The following is an 18,771-nucleotide window of genomic DNA, read 5'->3' on the forward strand; positions in this document are numbered from 1 at the left end:
CGGCTGCCCTCTGTTGTGTAGGAGTGGGCCAACTGACTCACTTGATATTTCTCTGCTAACAAGTGTTAACAACTGCTCAATTATTTGTTGGCATTATAGGTATTCACTGACAAAGGGCATATCAATAAGTGAACATATTGTTTCTGTGCTCTCCTAAGTCTTCTAAGGGCTATTCAAATGTGAGGTAATAGTTTGGGACAGAAACAAGATGGTAGAAGTACCTTCTCTAAACTGTTGATGACTGCTAGCTGGGCAGGCTTCTTGAGAGCTCTAAACTTCAACACAGTTTCTGGAAGAAAACATACAACATAATTAACAAACATCATAAACAGTGGTTCAACCTCTACAGGGCACCATACTAACTTTCACACAGGTAGCACTGGCGCTACCAACTTTTTCAGTTGATCACAACAGCACATCATCTGGTCACCCCCTTTTTTCTGATATGATCTTTTACATCTTTATTTATTTTTTTTACATTTTGGGGTTTTTAGCATGCCAAAAATAAAGCCAAATATGAATTAGTTTGAAAATCACTGATTTGCATTTGTGACGGCCTCTCTGTTCCAAAACATAGTTCATGTGCAATTATTTCATTTCTGCTCCATGTGAGAGTCTTCACTGCATTTGCTGTCATTTACAGACTCCTCTTTAAAGAATAAAGATATTTCATACACCAGACATTTGTAACACCAACCTGCTATCATTCTACCGTCACTGTTAGTAAAGACCTTTTTGGTTGCAGCCTGAATCCCTGTCCCATCTCAATTCATGTTTTCCCAGGCATTGTTACAATCCATGAGAACAAGTGGCCTACACCTCATTCCAGCTCAGAAAAATACAAGTTACATCTAAATGTGAAACAACTTGTAATATATAACTTCCTTGACACTCCTCCACTCCATGAGGACGCCGGTGTCTGTGGCCAACATTCCTGTCAGTCAGAGGCTATATTCTCTGTAGCCTGTAATAGTGCTTTGATATGAAACAGAAAACCTAAGAAATCCATTGGTAGCAATAATGTCATGCTAGCTTGTCTAGAATGGGGCTAAATAACATTCCAATCATAGAGATAAAATCAGAGAAGAACATACATTGCCATTCAAATCGACATGGCAGGATGGTCAGAGCGGTGGCTATTTTTATGTGTACCGTTGCCATTGCAACCGTTGTAGCAGGCTAACTGCCATATAAATTTCCCCCAAAACAAACCAACTTGTGGCAAGTCTTGAACTAGCAGAGGTGAGGTTTTGCAGTGATGACCAAATGAGCAGTGAAGTAGTAACATCACATTTTCAAATTAGCAATTCCTTACTGTTACAATGTCAACATAACTTTTATTTCCCAATTTCTTTTGTTGGTATGAATTTCATGTTTGTTGAAACATGATGTAACATTGCTGTGGCTGCCCCTGAAAAATGAGTGATAATCAGTGGACAGCTGCTCAGCGGACAGCTGAGAGGCATAAGCTGCATTTTTACCTCTTAACTCTTTCGGTATAGTACCCTTAGAACCATATGTAACCTCTATGGCCATATATCTAAACTGTAGATCGGTTTAGTGTTTTCAGCATAGACAGTACTGTTATTATGTAGAACAAGTTGATGCCAGATGATAATAGCTGCGTCACTGCTTTATCCAGCTCTCGCTGTTTTAGCTCTTCACCAACGATGCAGAGGAACATCTGCACAGCAGGGATAGACAGCATTTAGAGCTACAATATTTTTTACATCTAACTTTTCAATGTAATTATTATTATTATTTTGACCAAACCAAAGTGGGTGATGATTGGAACAGTGGTCTAAATTACTATATGACTAACAAAACTAACTGAAATGATTTTGGTGAGTTTTATTTTGTTTCTGTCAAGTTTGAATGAAGCGTGTTTCACAATGGGTTAACAAGGCATTTGAACGTTAGTGTTAGTGGGGTGAAAGAGAGAAACTTGGGTTGGTGTACAGTTGTATTTTTCAATTTAATAAGGAAAACAGATGTGAGAATAGGCCAAAATAGAGCTCTCAAATAGGGATGCTGCGATCCAACTTATTCACTTTCGATCTGATACCGATACCACAGCCTTAGCACCGATACGATACCGATGCGATACCAGCGCATATTTCTATCTTTCTGTTCTGACCAATAGGTTCACTTTTTTTAGTACTTATTTTGTAATGTGGAATGAATAGTCCACAACAGTAGATTATTATGACAAAACTTGAGCCATTTATTAGATATTTAAATTTTTAACATAAAATAGGCAGTAGCAAATTTAAAAGAAGGCTTTGTTTGACATCTGTTACATAAATAAAAAAGACATAACTTCCAAAGTCAGTTATCTCTACTGCCAGTGGCAGCCTGGTGCTGCTGCTGTGTGTGAAACATAGAACTGCAGGGACCAAAGTTCACCAAACACAGACCCACTCTCCTCTCTTCTTCATGTGTTACAATGAAGTGCTGGATGGAAAAGCTAGAGCGGATTTGTGGAGTGGAGTGCTAGTATCACAGTGCTAGTATCGCACTTTTCCCCTGCAGTGTGATCTGATCTGATGCACGTTTTTTTGGCTGGATCGCAGCATATTTTCCCTACTCTCAAACTAGTGCATGTGACTTGTCACCATAACAACTAACAACAATCACCATATTCTTTTTAACAAGTAAAATAATCACAGCAAACAGTTCAGTATCTTGTCGACTCATTTTATTTCTATGGTTTCAAATTCAGGTTAAGTTTTAGCAAGGGGAAAAACTAGCAACACACACACCCACTTAATGCTAGTCCAAGGCAGTTTTGGGCAATAACCAAGCAGTTTTTCCACATGCAGTACAAATGTGTTATTTTTGCTAATTGTATTTGAATATTTCTGCATACTGGGGTCCCTAAACAGTCTTGGAATTGTATAAATTTGGTCGGACTGAAGAGCTGAGACTTTTGTGGATTTAATGAGCTCAGTTTTATTCACATGTGACAATGTTAGTCACCATAACAGCCATTTTATTGCGGTGAGACCATTTTTTGAAATGGACATCACTGTATAAATGACCTATAGTGACCTATAGGATAACCACAGCCTCATAAAACTTCACAAGCACAAACCAGAGACCTCAGGATTTAGAGGATTTGGCATGGCTTTCCTATTATGTCCCTAAAGGTCTTGGTGTGATCATGCATTTTTTTTTTGAGGGATTTTTGACCATTCTATCAGTTTTTGAGTGGTTGGAAAATGTTTGAAGTTAGCACCAAAACTTTTTAACAAATTGTATCAACCCAAAAAACAGCTGCAACAATTTAACATAATTGAGCAAAGGAATGGCAATCAAATACTTCCATCGTGATAATCTAAAACCCTACACAATCTAAACTCTAAAAATTAAAAGAGGTGTCTAACCAAAACACAATGGGTCTCATTCATGAAAAGTGAGTAAATCTGTGTGTAGATATGCACATAAAAGCCTACGCTACTAAATACCTACTCCGGATTCAGGAATGCCGCAGGAAACTCAGATTTGATCGTAAACACGTGTGTATGATCATGAATGCCAATCCACTGTAAAGTGACAGCGCGCGCCCGGTAATCAGCAATTAGCATAAATCCCCGCCATATAAGGAGGTGTAGGTGCATCCCGTCGATCTGTCAGTCATGGCGCAAACAAAGAAAGAGAAAGAAAGAAAAAAGAATTTTTCCAAAGCGGAGATCAAAATAATTTTGGGTGAAGTGGACTTAAGAAAAAACATTTTATTATTTTCTTCAGTTAGTAGTGGTGTGACAGGGACAGGCAAAGCGAAGGCCTGGAGGGAGGTAACAGATGCTGTTAATGTTGTCTCCATGGTACAAAGAACCATGTCAGAGGTGAAGCGTAAATGGTTTGATATGAAACCGGAGGCAAAGAAACGCATAAGCACACACACAAAAAAACACAGCAGTCACCAAACAAATAAAAGATTCATTTGTGGGGCTTTGAATGAAGTGGGAACGGGAACCAGAGATGTTTTGTGCGTAATGGATAAACTCTAAATCAGTGATGGCTGTCGGAATGTAGAGCTATTTAACATTAATTTTAACAAATGATACGGATAACATATAGCCTACAGCAGTTTTGTATGCATCGTCTTCAAATTATTTGAATTTTAATACCCTAAAGCTCTGTTTTATATAGCGTAAATTAAACATTTTTCAAATCAGATTTATTCATTCAAATGATCAAAAAGCCAAAAACAAAACAAAACAAAACAAAAAAACGTGTTGTCTCAAATAATTCTTTCAGCTGGCGCGTGCTCCTTCGTGGCTCCACCACCTGCTGCTCCTGCTGCCCGTGCTGAACCCAGGCACCGAGGCCGAAGAGGCTGTGATCCGGCTGTTCTTAAGGATATTTTTATTATCATCATTCAACATGTAGAGAGAACGTATAATCTATTGAGTTGATTTACATAGATAATTCACAATCCTGAACCATTAAACCTGCTAATAGCCAACTAATTTAACTAAATGTGTTATATTTTTAATATTTTTGTCATGTTTAGATTACATGTTTCAAAGGCATCTGTGTATTGTGTACATAACAGAGCGCAATACGAGTTATAATTGTAATTTCCAATAGTGACAAGCAATATTTATGTGCTTTACTAAATTTACACAAGCACTACGAGTGGTCAGGAGCAGGAGTAGATTTTGTTAGTAGCTATGAAAAGATCGGAGCTACTAAAATATTGATGAATGCGGACATGCACGTAAATTTCCTTCTGCGAACAGTTTACACACAAATTCCTTCTGCTCACATTTCATGAATGAGACCTAATGTGCGCTATATGTTTCTGACTATGAAAAACCTGACCCACAGTACTGAGCTGTATTTCAAATTCATCTTCATGTTCCCTGCCTTCAGTGGATTTATACACCTCTATGTGGCATATACTGTTGACATGCTGTCTCCCATTAAAGCCCCCCCCCCCCAAAAAAGACAAAAAAAAAAAGGAGTGGAATGGAAGAGGTTAATAAGTTCTGACAAAGATAATGTAAAGCTGTATGACCATTAGAGGCTAACCTTGTAGCAGCCTCTTCAGCTTGGAGCAGTCCACATTGATATACTGCATCAGCTCTATGTCATGAACATCCACATTGTCCTCGGAGCACACCGTCAGCTCCTGTAGCCTGAGGAGACACACCAAAGCACAAATATTTACAATGGAGAAATTGACATATTCCCTCAAAATACAACAAGATAATTTAACCAATATATGGTCATGGTGGTTTTACTTCATTAAACCTCAAAGACAAGACATTACATGAGACGCCTGTCGTCTGATTTGAATACTACCATTACATCCCCTGTTCTGTAATGTTTGGCACCAGCAATTAATGCCTGTGAAATATGGCCACTGGGAAAGGAACTCAGTACATTTCCATTCAGAAATGTTCTGAGGTTTTTTTGTTTGCAAATAAAATAACTACTTGCAAGTTCAAGTGTAATTTTTTTTTTTTGCATTTACACTGTTTCTTTAAATTAATACATTTTTCTGGACCTAATTCATCAAAGTGGGACAGTAAATCTTGAGCAGCATTTATATATTTTACAACAAATATACATAATCATATTAGAGGTCAACACCACTGGTCAAGCAGATATCATCACAGATTTCAGAGAAATGTTACTTGTAGCCATTCTTAAGAAGAGCACATGCTGCTCCAGCAGCCTGTCCTAGTGACACACTGGGTAAGTGAGCTACCTGGTGGAGATGCGGCTGAAGACAGCGTTGAAGTTGTTGCAGCTCAGAGAGAAGAGGACGGCTGAAGCAGAGGCCCGAAGCTCAGCGGCATGCTGGTGGCCCTCACGGTACGTATGGATGAAATGGCAGATCTCCGGCAGCAGCTGTTTGACCAGCATGGTCTCATCCAGACGTAAGCAGTCCTTGGATTGCTGAAGGGAGGACACAGAGGATATAGACATCCAGGACAAAGATCACTGATGTAAGCCTATATGTTGAAACAGAGGTGGCTATGAGTCACCACCCACAGCAATAGGTTAATTTTTGTTTCTGAATTGCCCACTGAAGCAATGTGACACATGGTATGTCAGTTTATAAAACGGATGGCTCAAATCAAGCAATGTGGTATGATATTAGCTGTGATACAATAAGCACTACTATACTGCTGTTCACTGAAGGTATGACTACAGAACTGGATGGACTTTGGAGTTATCAATGGTTAGAGTGAAGCTGTGCAACCTCAGTTTTATAACTGTTAAGTTTGAGGAAGTTGTATCCCAAGACTTAATATCCAGTAAGCAGTAAGAAAGGGATTTAGGAGGATGTTATGTGAAATGGTATCGAAAGCTGCACTTCGATCAAGAAGGACGAGAATAGTTAAAAGCCCAGAGTAAGCTGCCATTAGATTTTGAACAGGGGTGACGTTACTGATCGAGTATTGGCTTTAAAGTCTGGTGCGTTTATGGCGCGTAGAGTTTATCCACATGGCGGGGGAGAGATTGACAGCAGTGCAGAACCAGCGACAACCGCACTCACCACCCCCACTGCAAAAAGCAACAAAACCGCCTAATCCGTGCAAAAAATGTACAGCTGATGAAAATAAATACTGAATGAAATACCGTTCATTCAGGTAACGCAGGCAAAGGCTGTACAGAAGCAACAGTCACTGGAGAATAGGCTACTCATTTCGAGGGACAGACAGAGGGTGTGTCATTTTAGACCTATTTACTTGTTTTGTAGAAAATAAATTAACACCCTTATTGCAGGGATTGTCTTTCTTAATGCACTGCAGAGCTTTTCAGTTGTCAGGCATATACATGTAATTGATTGTGGTAACTTAAACGTACTTGAAGTGTGCACTGTCAAGGCTCACACACATTTTTACCAATAAATTTCCATGACTTTTCCATGACTGAGGCAAATTTTCATGGCCATACACTCGACACAGGAATACTACTCTCAATGATATTCCTTACCAATTCTGTTCTCCTTATCGATTCTGTTGGGGCTTTTGCCTATAATGGACAGGACAGATTGAAATGGGGTGAGAGAGAGAGTGGGGGTTGACATGCAGCAAAGGGTTGCAAGCCGGAGTCACCGCTGCAGCAAGGCATCGCCTCTGTACACAGGGCACCGGCACTATCCACTATGCTACTGACGCCCCTCATAAATACTTTTTATGTTTTTTGTTTTCATTACTATGTAATAGCTTATTAAAAATATGTTATTCTTTAATCACTGAATAATTAATTCAGATCAGGATCAAAACTGAATATTTTAAATATAACTAAATGTTTTTTCTAGAGCAGCAGCAGAAATGTTTACAACAGCAAAGTCATTATATAAACCTAATAATACTTCACTGGAAACAAATCTAAAATGAAATGTCATCACAACACTGAGTGAAGTTTAGAAAGAATGAAGCACACACTGACAACAGCGAGTATCAGTTATTCCTCCTGTCCTCTGTGCTCCCTCTGCTGCTGGTGTGACTGATCATCTGCAAGTAGGCTACTGCTGATAAATTTTAAGGCAAGTGGCAAATAGACTTGCACTGATTACAATTTTTTGGGCCGATACCGATTTCCCATTTGCAGAGTGTTTGGATAGCCGATTCCGATTTCATTTTTTTTCAAACCACTTTACAGCACACAAGATATTGCAATATTTTCTATCTTTGCTTTATTAGAACATTTTAACCAAGATACAACCAGCTTTTTCAAAAAAAAAAAGTGACACAGGTTAAGAAACGTTTCCCTTTTTGCTCAAATATAACTTCAGGTACAGTATTAAAATAAATAAGGAAAAAAGGCATACATAAATAAAAATATAGATAAATAATATAATATTTCTTGGTGTATAGCATTTGTGGGTAATTTCTGTGGAAAATTCACACAGGTCTACGGGACGTGCCCACTAGTAAGCGTGCGGACACACGCATCTTCAGCATGCAGACACGCGCCTTGTCAGTTTCAAGCGGCACAGTGCAGCAGTGAGAGCTCCGCAGTTAAAGGTGCCATATCTAAGAATGTGGCCAAAATGGTTACTGCGCTCAAATTCAAAATACTGCTGAGAGTCGTGTCCGCCCCCCCTCCCCTACAGATTCGAGGTTGCTGGACAGCGGCATGCTGGAGACTGATATGTTTGCCCACGGGCGGCTGCCGTGGCAGGGCCCGTCGTCGCGTCTTTGATCTTCAATTTTCCATTGGACCGTACAGCCGGGGAGGAGCCGGCTGCTAATGCTATGTACCAGGACACTGCTAATGCTGTTTGCTGTGCTGCTAACGTTTGTTTCTCAAAAAATCAGTCGGGTCGATGACCCACCTACACATGGGCTACAATGTATGATCGAAAATGAATAACAGTTGAAAGTATTCGAAATGTCCATCCCCGTCTAGCTATGATGCTAGTCAGCCAACTTTGGCTACAGCTTACCTGTCGAGGAGAAGAGTAGCCACTTCGGCATCCAATTTCAAATTCTTCTCCACTTTCAACCGTCTCCACCGTTCAAAAGCATCTCCTGTATAGACCCTCACTTTGCCTCGAGTTTTGTCTTGGCGTTTTTGGGAATCATAACGAGGTCGTTTGGTTTTAGTCGCACTGTCAGCCATTGTAGCTCAGTCATAGCTGTAACTGATGCTGAGACTCTACTGACTGTGTGACTGGTAGACGGCGGTGGGTGGCGCAACAGGCCAAAACACAAATTCAAAACATAAACACAATTTGCGGACCGTAAAAAAAATTTTTTAATGCGAATATTCTGGCTGTGCTATTGTTGTCGGTGACATCAGTATGTTATATTAACATTATTCCTGAGTCTCTGTGACATATTAGGATGATTGTACGACTATTTGCTTTAGATTTCTTACATATAGCTCCTTTAAGTTTAACACGGACAATTAACAACTTTCTCCTTCTCTTTTTTGATGTGTGTGCGTGAATGATTAAGGTGAGAAGCCGTCCATGTTTCACTTCCTCACATTGCCCAAGCCGTGAGTTGCACATGTGCGTGTGTGTGTGCTGCTGATGTTACACAATGTCAATCATGCGGCACAGCAGTAATTTGACTGGCGTTTTAAATCGGCATATTTTAGACTGACCGGCCAGTCACGGCCGATCACGTGAAAACCGGCCCGATTCCGAGCACTGCCTATTAATCGGTGCAAGTCTAGTGGCAAACTAAGCTTAACAGCTTTACTACATACAGACAGCCTTCGTTTTAGCTTGTTTATACCAATTTGCTGTTAGCTGAGCAGGCGTAATATGTTTGTGTAAAACAGTGGATAAGAGACTGTGGAAAGAGCAAATTAAAATATTACTTTCTACATGATTATGCTTTTTGAACAGGGGTGACGTTACTGATTAAGTACTGGCTTTTACTCACTAAGGTTCTACTGCACTTACTTACAGTAGCAAGCATTATTTGTTGTCTCCACAGCGGCGTCTCTGCTGTCAATCAGTGTCGCATGTAGTGATGTCATGAGAACCAATACTCGCGAAACCTTTTCTATTAAATCAATTTACTCGACTAACGATTTTATTTTCAGTGCAATGTTAGTCCTTAAATCAATAGTTCAATAGGCTATCAATAATTAATAACAAAAAAAAAGCCTTTCTTGCACATCTGCAAAGGCACAGCACTCTGACATGAATTATGAAACATCAACATGAAATAAGAAACCTATCAGAGAAAACAACACAATAAATTGTGAATATTCTACTATTATTATTATTATTATCATCATTAATGTTATTGTGTCACAATAAAATCAATTATAATAATACAATAATAAGAATATTTACAATTTAAATTGGAAGTGTATGCAGTAGTCTCCTTGAACATAACTACCCCATAACTTACACAGGTCTTCAATAAGATCAAATACACAGCAAACAGTTGTTCAAAGTTCAATTTTAGAAGTGCCAAAAGTTCAGGTGCACTTAACTGTTAACTGAAATATCAACACGAAATATAAAACCTCCAGTTATCAATAAAAACAATACAACACAAGTCACTGACCTCACATCTCATAAGGGCTCATCAATAACACAGCAAATATTTCGCAACAATTAGGCTATAAACTAGCAGTTATGAATCCAGTTTTAAAGTTTAGTTAATTTGATGACCATCTGAGACAGGCAACTCACTGGGACTAATGAGTTGGGTGAAACTGGGATCTCGACTGCAGCAGATATGTCTGGTTCGAGAGCTGTGGTTGTGATGTGTAAAATGTCACGTAGATGGGTTAATCAGTTAATAAGGACCTCAAGCGGTTCTTGTTCAAGTTCATAACAGAGAAGGCCTGTTCACACACGTACGGTGACCCAAACAAGCTCAGCATTTTCTTGGCAAGTGCCCGTATTTCGGGGAACCTGTCCTCATCCAGCTGCTGATAAAAGTTCACAAGCAAGAGCTGCTGGTGTCAGCTGCGCAGCTCATCATGACACTGCAGCTCAATGAGCTCCAGGTGCAGGTGATGTGGAGCATTATCGGGATCCACAGAGAAGGGAGACGAGAAAAGGAGCATGTCCTTTTCAATGACAGCAAAATCCTGAAAGCGTCCATTAAACTGTGCATAGAGAGATGCAATCTCTGTTTGCATATTTTCCCACTTGCGCACTGAAGTTTTCCCATGGAAAACTGTCCATTACCTCTCGCAGTGTGGGGAAGTGTGCAGTGTTGGGCTCTCTTTGTGACAGGTGTTTTTTGAACAGCTGGAGTTTGGTCATAAAGGCCTTGATGTGTGCATATATTTGGCTGAACACTCCATCTTTCCCCTGCAGGCTGATGTTAAGAGCATTCAAATGCTTCGTGATGTCAGTCAGAAATGCCAAATCTGTCAGCCAGGCAGGATTTGGTAGTTCTCCCATTGGCTGCTCCTTTTCAGCCAAAAACTGTTCAATCTCCTTCCTGAGAGAGAAGAACCGTTGCAGCGCAGACCCCCGACTGAGCCACCTCACATAGTGGTGGTAAATGACATCTCCATACTCTGCCTCCATGTCCAGGAGAAACTTCTGAAAGTGGCAGTGGTTCAGCGCATTGGCACGAATGAAGTTTGTAGTTTTCACTACTGGTTTCACAACATGTTCAAACTTAAGACATTTAGCACACAGGACCTGGTGGTGAATTATACAGTGGAGTTTAATGGCATTGCCCCTGTGCTCACTGACTTTGTTGCATATCAGCGAGGCTAATCCACTTTGTTCACCCACCATTGCGGGAGCGCCATCCATTGCTATCCCACTCAGTTTTCTCCATGGCAGTTTCACGTCATCAACAACTGAAGAGAGGGACTGAAACAAATCCACTCCTCTGGTCTGGCCTTTAAGAGTATGGAGATCAAGCAGTTCTTCAGTAATGTTCATATTATCATCAATTCCTCGCAAAAAAATAAGCAACTGAGCCGTGTCAGTGATGTCAGTGCTTTCATCACAGGCAAGGGAGAAAAAGTCAAAATCCACCCCTCTGCTGCTGACTAGAGCTGTCAAAAAAAATTTGAAGTTCGAAATATATTCGAATATATATATATTTTTTATGAGTTCAAACCTAAATTTGATAATTCGAATATCATTAATAATTAATTAATACGATCAATAATGTTGTATATCATGACAAATCCCATTCAGGCGGAGATGGCTTGCGCACAAGCCGGGCCAGAGAGGGACGCACTGACAGAGGAGCCTGCTGCGCAAACACCACCCACTGCGCTGTCCACGTTGTGTGACCTATTTGGGGAGACATACAGGGAGAGTGTTGCACCTGCTGCCTCCCTGCCTACCCTTTTTGAAGAAAAGATGAAACGTTACCAGAATGAGACACCACTACGAGCCGACCAGGATCCACTCTTGTGGTGAAAAACTACGCACTGAAGTATCCAAACATTGCTCAGATAGCAAGGCAGAAGTTGGTCATACCTGACACTTCAGTGAGGTCAGAACGGGTGTTTGAGTGTCAGGTTCATACTGCGCCAGCAATAAGCATCTTATTTTTTGTGTTTTTTTGTAAAAAAATAAATAAATAAATAAATAATAATAATAAATTTGAATATTATTCGAACTCAATTTCATGGTGCTTTTGACAGCCCTACTGCTGACTTGTCTCTTGATGTCTGAGGACATCAATTCCCCGTGCCATCTTGTTGTGAGCAAGGCACACATTTTTAAACTCCTGCTTCTTTTTAGGGCAAATGTTATCCACCATCTTCAGCACACAATCTTTCACAAAATCACCTTCAGTAAAAGGCTTTCCATGTTTTGCAATAAGCATCACCACGTCATAACTGGCCCTGGTGGTGTTTTCCTTTGACTCCTTGGCCCGAGTAAAAAGCCACAGCTGGGAGGCTAGGTTAGCTTCGAGCTGCTTCACTTTCTCTTCCCGTTCACTGCTGGACAACTGCCGGTATGAATTATGCTTAGTCTTGAAATGTCTCTTCACATTGAACTCCTTCGTAACAGCGACGGTCTCTTGGCAGATGAGACAAACACAACTGTTTTGGCTTTCAGTGAAGAAGTATTCGACTTTCCACCGCTCCTTAAAGCGGCGACCCTCGCTGTCAACTTTTGACTTCTTTGCTGTTGCCATGTCTGCTAGGTCTGCTACCAAAGATGCTCTGACCTTGATTATCGTCTGTTTACATACAGGGGTGGAAAAAGTTTTTGGACACCCTTAAAATTTTACACAATCTCAAATATTATCATGAAATATTTGTGGAAAAATCTTTTTTGGTGTGGCTGCATTAGACAGATACAAACAAACACAAATTATATTTTTTTGTTTATTGTTTACAAGAAAAACTAACAAAACTAAATTCTTGACAGTTTCAATATGTCAGTTCTCAACATTGTCGGTATCAAAGTCAACAAATAACAGAGAATGTGTTCAAAACTGAACAAAAAATAAATAAACCATCATATCATCAAATTAATATTTAGTAGTCCTGCCACTGGCACGTAGTAGAGCTCTAATCCTGGCTGGCATGTTCCCCACGAGCCTTTCACACTGTTGAGGGGTAATCTTGTCCCATTCTTCTTGAATTACTGCTTTTAATTCTTCTAAATTCTTTGGTTTATGCTTTGAAACAGACCTTTTGATAATCCACCACAGATTTTCAATGGGGCTCATGTCCGGGGATTGAGCTGGCCACTCTAAGACCTGGATACTGTGCTCCTGCAGCCAAGTTCTACTGGCCTTGGATGTGTGGCAAGGGGCATTATCTTGTTGAAATATCCAGTTTTTACCTCGACGGAACAGTGCACGCGCAGAAGGGAGCATGTGGGTTTCGAGAATGGTACAATACTTGGTAGAGTTCAACGTGCCATCACAGACAGTGAGATGACCAACACCAGCAGCACTCATGCATCCCCAAACCATGATACTGCCTCCACCATGCTTGACAGTAGGTACTGTACATGCTGGAGATAATGCTTTGCCTGACCTTCTGCGTACCGTCACATTAGTAGGAGGAAGATAAAGCTGGAAACTGGACTCATCTGACCACAAAATCTTCTTCCAGTTCCTGGCTGTCCAGTTCTTGTGTGCCTGGGCCCAACGTAACCTCTGTCTCTCATTGATCAGGGGCTTCTTGATAGCCTTGTAGGACCTTAAGCCATGATCTAAAAGTCGGCCACGTACAGTGTGGGTGGAACACTGGACACCAGTTTGGTTTGACCACTGCTGCTGAAGCTCCTGTGATGTCATTCGGCGGTTTTGCCTGCACATGTGGATCAGGATGCGGTCATTTCTTGCTGAAGAAACCCTTGGACGCCCAGATCTTGGTTTGTCTTCTAAGCTGTTGGTTCATCTGTATTTCTGCAGAGTGTATCCAACTGCTGAAGAACTGCATCTGCACTTCCTGGCTATCTGGCGGCAGCTGTACCCTTCCTGGCTGAGAATCTTTATCTTCAGGCGTGTTTCCTGTGTTAGGTTCCTTGTTTTAGCCATTTTTGTGTCTGAAGAACTTTCAAATGTGCTGGCTTTATGTAGACACGAAGCTTGGAAACAAAAATTGTGTCTTTTAATAAAAAGAACGACCTTCATCACTGGTACCAAAATGACCCAATACTCAAAACTTCTTATGTATTTTTATGGAACCAATCAATTTTAAGTTTTTAATGGCTTTTTTAGGATTTATTTAGTATTTTGGCTGTGACTGTACTAAAAGAAATTGCACTTGAAGACCTAAGACCTTAATGCAATATTTCACAAATGCACGGGGTGTCCGAAAACTTTTTTCCACCACTGTAAACATTAGTTCCACCTGCGTAGTTCCTACCTGATGTCCTACTTTGCATGTCTACAAACCACAAACTGTGTGACAGCGCTGCCATCGTGAAGTGAACAGGAAAACCAGTGTAAGAATCGGCGCTATGACTCTTCCGGAACTGATGGGGGCAGTATACACCATAGCATTATAGTCCATGTCAACATTCAGAGCAAGGGGGTGAGGAGGAAGTAGAACTACAAATGGCATAACTACAAGCGAAAGGATGGCCAAAGCAAGTGCTCCAAACCATCTTATCGGAGAAAAAACAAAGGCACCAAAAGTCGTGTCTGGAAATACTCTGCATTCAAGACAGATGACCATGGCATGGTTATTGATCCACATAAGCTATTATGCAAACGACACCACCATGGTATTCAGACCAAGGGAGGAAATATTTCCAATTTAGCTAAGCACTTACGAGGCTGGCATCTAGATCTTTTCAAAGAATTCAAGGTGAGTTCCATTTCATATTAGCTAACAAAATCCATGGGAATGTCCTCATGTTTTATCAATTATATTGAGATGCATGTCATGTTTGAGTTGGCGTGCACGTCTGTTCAGGGGTGAAAGTAAGCTGGTATGGTCCGGTATTGCATACCACTAAAAGATTCAGTGGCGGTACGCAGTACCAAGAAGAGAAGAGAGTGGCTTCCTGCTAAAGCCCACATTCAGAACCAGTCACAGCCGCACTTTAGACCAGAAAATAGATCTGCTGGCAATATACGCAGTTTTAAACACCACTTTGTCTGTGTGTCGTTCCGAATTGCTTCTGAAACGTCTGTGCTGTGTTTTGGTCCATGCTGGACGGAGCCTTGTCCGGACATCGCGTGAGTTAAAGAGTAAATATTTAAATAGCTCATTGAGTTTATTGCAGATGTTGATGAATGTTTTTTACAACGAAAAATAGGTAAAGAGGAAAAGAGAAAAAGAAAAAAATGACATGCATGGTTTTAAGTGTTCATTAAGGTTTCATACATGCCAGCACCGTAAACATGAAAACAAATATTTTACTATACACGTTGTGAAGTGTTCCTAATTTCTTTCTACTCCATACAGGTACAGTAAAATATTGAAATACTGAATCTGTTCGTTTCGTTTTTGACTTTGCTTTTTAAAAATGCATGAAGCGAGGAGAGGTGAACAATATGAAGCGATGGTAATAATTTAAAACTACTTTCACCCTTGCCGTCTGTTGCAATAGCTTATGCAAATCACATAAGATGGTAAATTACTATCTTGGCTGGCTTATGTATGCTATGTACGTAGCTTATGCTGCTGTATGTTTAACATTAGCCTATAGCTTATGTGGTTATAATGCTGCTTCAGGTAATCAGTTAGAATACCTGTAACATTACAGCCAGCTATATATACAGTACAGGCCAAAAGTTTGGACACACCTTCTCATTCAATGCGTTTTCTTTATTTTCATGACTATTTACATTGTAGATTCTCACTGAAGGCATCAAAACTATGAATGAACACATGTGGAGTTATGTATTTAACAAAAAAAGGTGAAATAACTGAAAACATGTTTTATATTCTAGTTTCTTCAAAATAGCCACCCTTTGCTCTGATTACTGCTTTGCACACTCTTGGCATTCTCTCCATGAGCTTCAAGAGGTAGTCACCTGAAATGGTTTTCCAACAGCCTTGAAGGAGTTCCCAGAGGTGTTTAGCACTTGTCGGCCCCTTTGCCTTCACTCTGCGGTCCAGCTCAACCCAAACCATCTCGACTGGGTTCAGGTCCGGTGACTGTGGAGGCCAGCAGCGCAGCGCTCCATCACTCTCCTTCTTGGTCAAATAGCCCTTACACAGCCTGGAGGTGTGTTTGGGGTCATTGTCCTGTTGAAAAATAAATGATCGTCCAACTAAACGCAAACCGGATGGGATGGCATGTCTCTGCAGGATGCTGTGGTAGCCATGCTGGTTCAGTGTGCCTTCAATTTTGAATAAATCCCCAACAGTGTCACCAGAAAAACACCCCCACACCATCACACCTCCTCCTCCATGCTTCACAGTGGGAACCAGGCATGTGGAATCCATCCGTTCACCTTTTCTGCGTCTCACAAAGACACGGCGGTTGGAACCAAAGATCTCAAATTTGGACTCATCAGACCAAAGCACAGATTTCCACTGGTCTAATGTCCATTCCTTGTGTTTCTTGGCCCAAACAAATCTCTTCTGCTTGTTGCCTCTCCTTAGCAGTGCTTTCCTAGCAGCTATTTGACCATGAAGGCCTGATTCGCGCAGTCTCCTCTCAACAGTTGTTCTAGAGATGGGTCTGCTGCTAGAACTCTGTGTGGCATTCATCTGGTCTCTGATCTGAGCTGCTGTTAACTTGCGATTTCTGAGGCTGGTGACTCGGATGAACTTATCCTCAGAAGCAGAGGTGACTCTTGGTCTTCCTTTCCTGGGTCGGTCCTCATGTGTGCCAGTTTCGTTGTAGCGCTTGATGGTTTTTGCGACTCCACTTGGGGACACATTTCAAGTTTTTGCAATTTTCCGGACTGACTGACCTTCATTTCTTAAAGTAATGATGGCCACTCGTTTTTCTTTAGTTAGCTGATTGGTTCTTGCCATAATATGAATTTTAACAGTTGTCCAATAGGGCTGTCGGCTGTGTATTAACCTGACTTCTGCACAACACAACTGATGGTCCCAACCTCATTGATAAAGCAAGAAATTCCACTAATTAACCCTGATAAGGCACACCTGTGAAGTGGAAACCATTTCAGGTGACTACCTCTTGAAGCTCATGGAGAGAATGCCAAGAGTGTGCAAAGCAGTAATCAGAGCAAAGGGTGGCTATTTTGAAGAAACTAGAATATAAAACATGTTTTCAGTTATTTCACCTTTTTTTGTTAAGTACATAACTCCACATGTGTTCATTCATAGTTTTGATGCCTTCAGTGAGAATCTACAATGTAAATAGTCATGAAAATAAAGAAAACGCATTGAATGAGAAGGTGTGTCCAAACTTTTGGCCTGTGTACATATATATATATATATATATATATATATACATATATATATATATATATATATGCATACATACACACACACACACACACACACATCAATTCTAACAATACTGGGAGATTCAGGTAATATAACGAAACAATTAAAACTTAAGAAAAGATTTTTATAACTTTCTGTAAAATGTAATTTTAAAAAAAATGCAATTTCTGGTGAGGAATAAATTAGGACACCCCCACATTTATTCCCACTTAAAATGGCTAAAATCACACACAGGTGTATCACATCAGGTGCACATGATTAGAACATCGTTACTCAGCATTTTGAAGGAGGCTTGCCCTTTTAAACCTCAGACATTTAGTTTGGTGTGCTCCAGACTGCTGAAGTGACAGTGAACACCATGGTGAGATCAAAAGAGCTGTCTGAGGCCTTCAGAAAGAAGATTGTAGCAGCTTATGAGTCTGGTAAGGGATTCAAAAAGATCTCAAAAGAATATGAAGTCAGCCATTCCACCGTCCGGAAAATAGTCTACAAGTGGAGGACATTCAAAACAACTGCCACCATGCCCAGGTCTGGCCGTCCAAGCAAGTTCACCCCGAGAGCAGACCACAAGATGCTAAAAGAAGTCTCCAAAAACCCTAAAGTATCATCACGGGACCTACAGCAGGCTCTTGCTACTGTTGATGTGAAAGTGCATGCCTCTACAATCAGAAAGAGACTGCACAGGTTTAACTTTCATGGGAGGTGTGCAAGGAGGAAACCTTTGCTCTCTAAGAGAAACATGAAGGCCAGACTGAAGTTTGCCAGAGTGAACATAGACAAAGACCAGGACTTCTGGAATAATGTTCTTTGGACAGATGAGTCTAAAATTGAATTATTTGGACGTCAGAAGAGAGGACATGTTTGGCGTAAACCCAATACAGCATTCCAGGAAAAGAACCTCATATCAACTGTGAAGCATGGAGGTGGAAGTGTCATGGTTTGGGGATGCTTTGCTGCAGCAGGACCTGGCCGGCTCACCATCATAGAATCCACCATGAATTCTATCGTCTATTAGAGGGTGTTTGATGAACATGTGAGACCATCTGTAAAAAAAATTAAAGCTGAAGCGGAACTGGACCCTGCAACATGACAATGACCCAAAACATACCAGTAAATCCACCAAGAACTGGCTGAAAACTAAGAAATGGAGAGTCCTGGAATGGCCGAGTCAAAGCCCAGATCTTAATCCCATTGAGATGCTGTGGAGTGACTTGAGACGGGCTGTGCATGTAAGAAACCCCTCAAACATCTCACAGCTGAAAGAATTCTGCATTGAGGAGTGGGGCAAACTCTCCTCAGACCGATGTCGGAGACTGCTAGACGGCTACAAGAAGCGTCTCACTGAAGTTATTTCAGCCAAAGGGGGTAACACTAGCTATTAGGGGGTAGGGTGTCCTAACTTTTTCCTCAGTTAGCATATGCATTTTTATGGATATCTTCAATATATATATATATATATATATATATATATATATATATATATATATATATATATATATATATATATGT

At 40.6% G+C, this 18,771-nt stretch overlaps 1 protein-coding gene across 4 annotated transcripts in view; it reads right to left on the reverse strand.

Moving 5' to 3' along the window:
• nf1a (neurofibromin 1a) overlaps positions 1 to 18,771 on the reverse strand; it is a 282,655-nt gene that overhangs the window by 228,121 nt on the left and 35,763 nt on the right. For all 4 annotated transcript variants that reach the window (XM_049576726.1, XM_049576725.1, XM_049576727.1 and 1 more), the window contains exons 4-6: positions 5,723 to 5,913; positions 5,041 to 5,147; positions 222 to 289 (exon numbers count right to left, since the gene is read on the reverse strand). In XM_049576726.1, coding sequence (XP_049432683.1) covers positions 222 to 289; positions 5,041 to 5,147; positions 5,723 to 5,913 — 366 coding nt within the window. The remainder of the gene's footprint in view (positions 1 to 221; positions 290 to 5,040; positions 5,148 to 5,722; positions 5,914 to 18,771) is intronic.

The sequence above is a fragment of the Epinephelus fuscoguttatus genome, linkage group LG5 (assembly GCF_011397635.1).
Source record: "Epinephelus fuscoguttatus linkage group LG5, E.fuscoguttatus.final_Chr_v1".
In the NCBI taxonomy this organism is placed as follows: Eukaryota; Metazoa; Chordata; class Actinopteri; order Perciformes; family Serranidae; genus Epinephelus; species Epinephelus fuscoguttatus.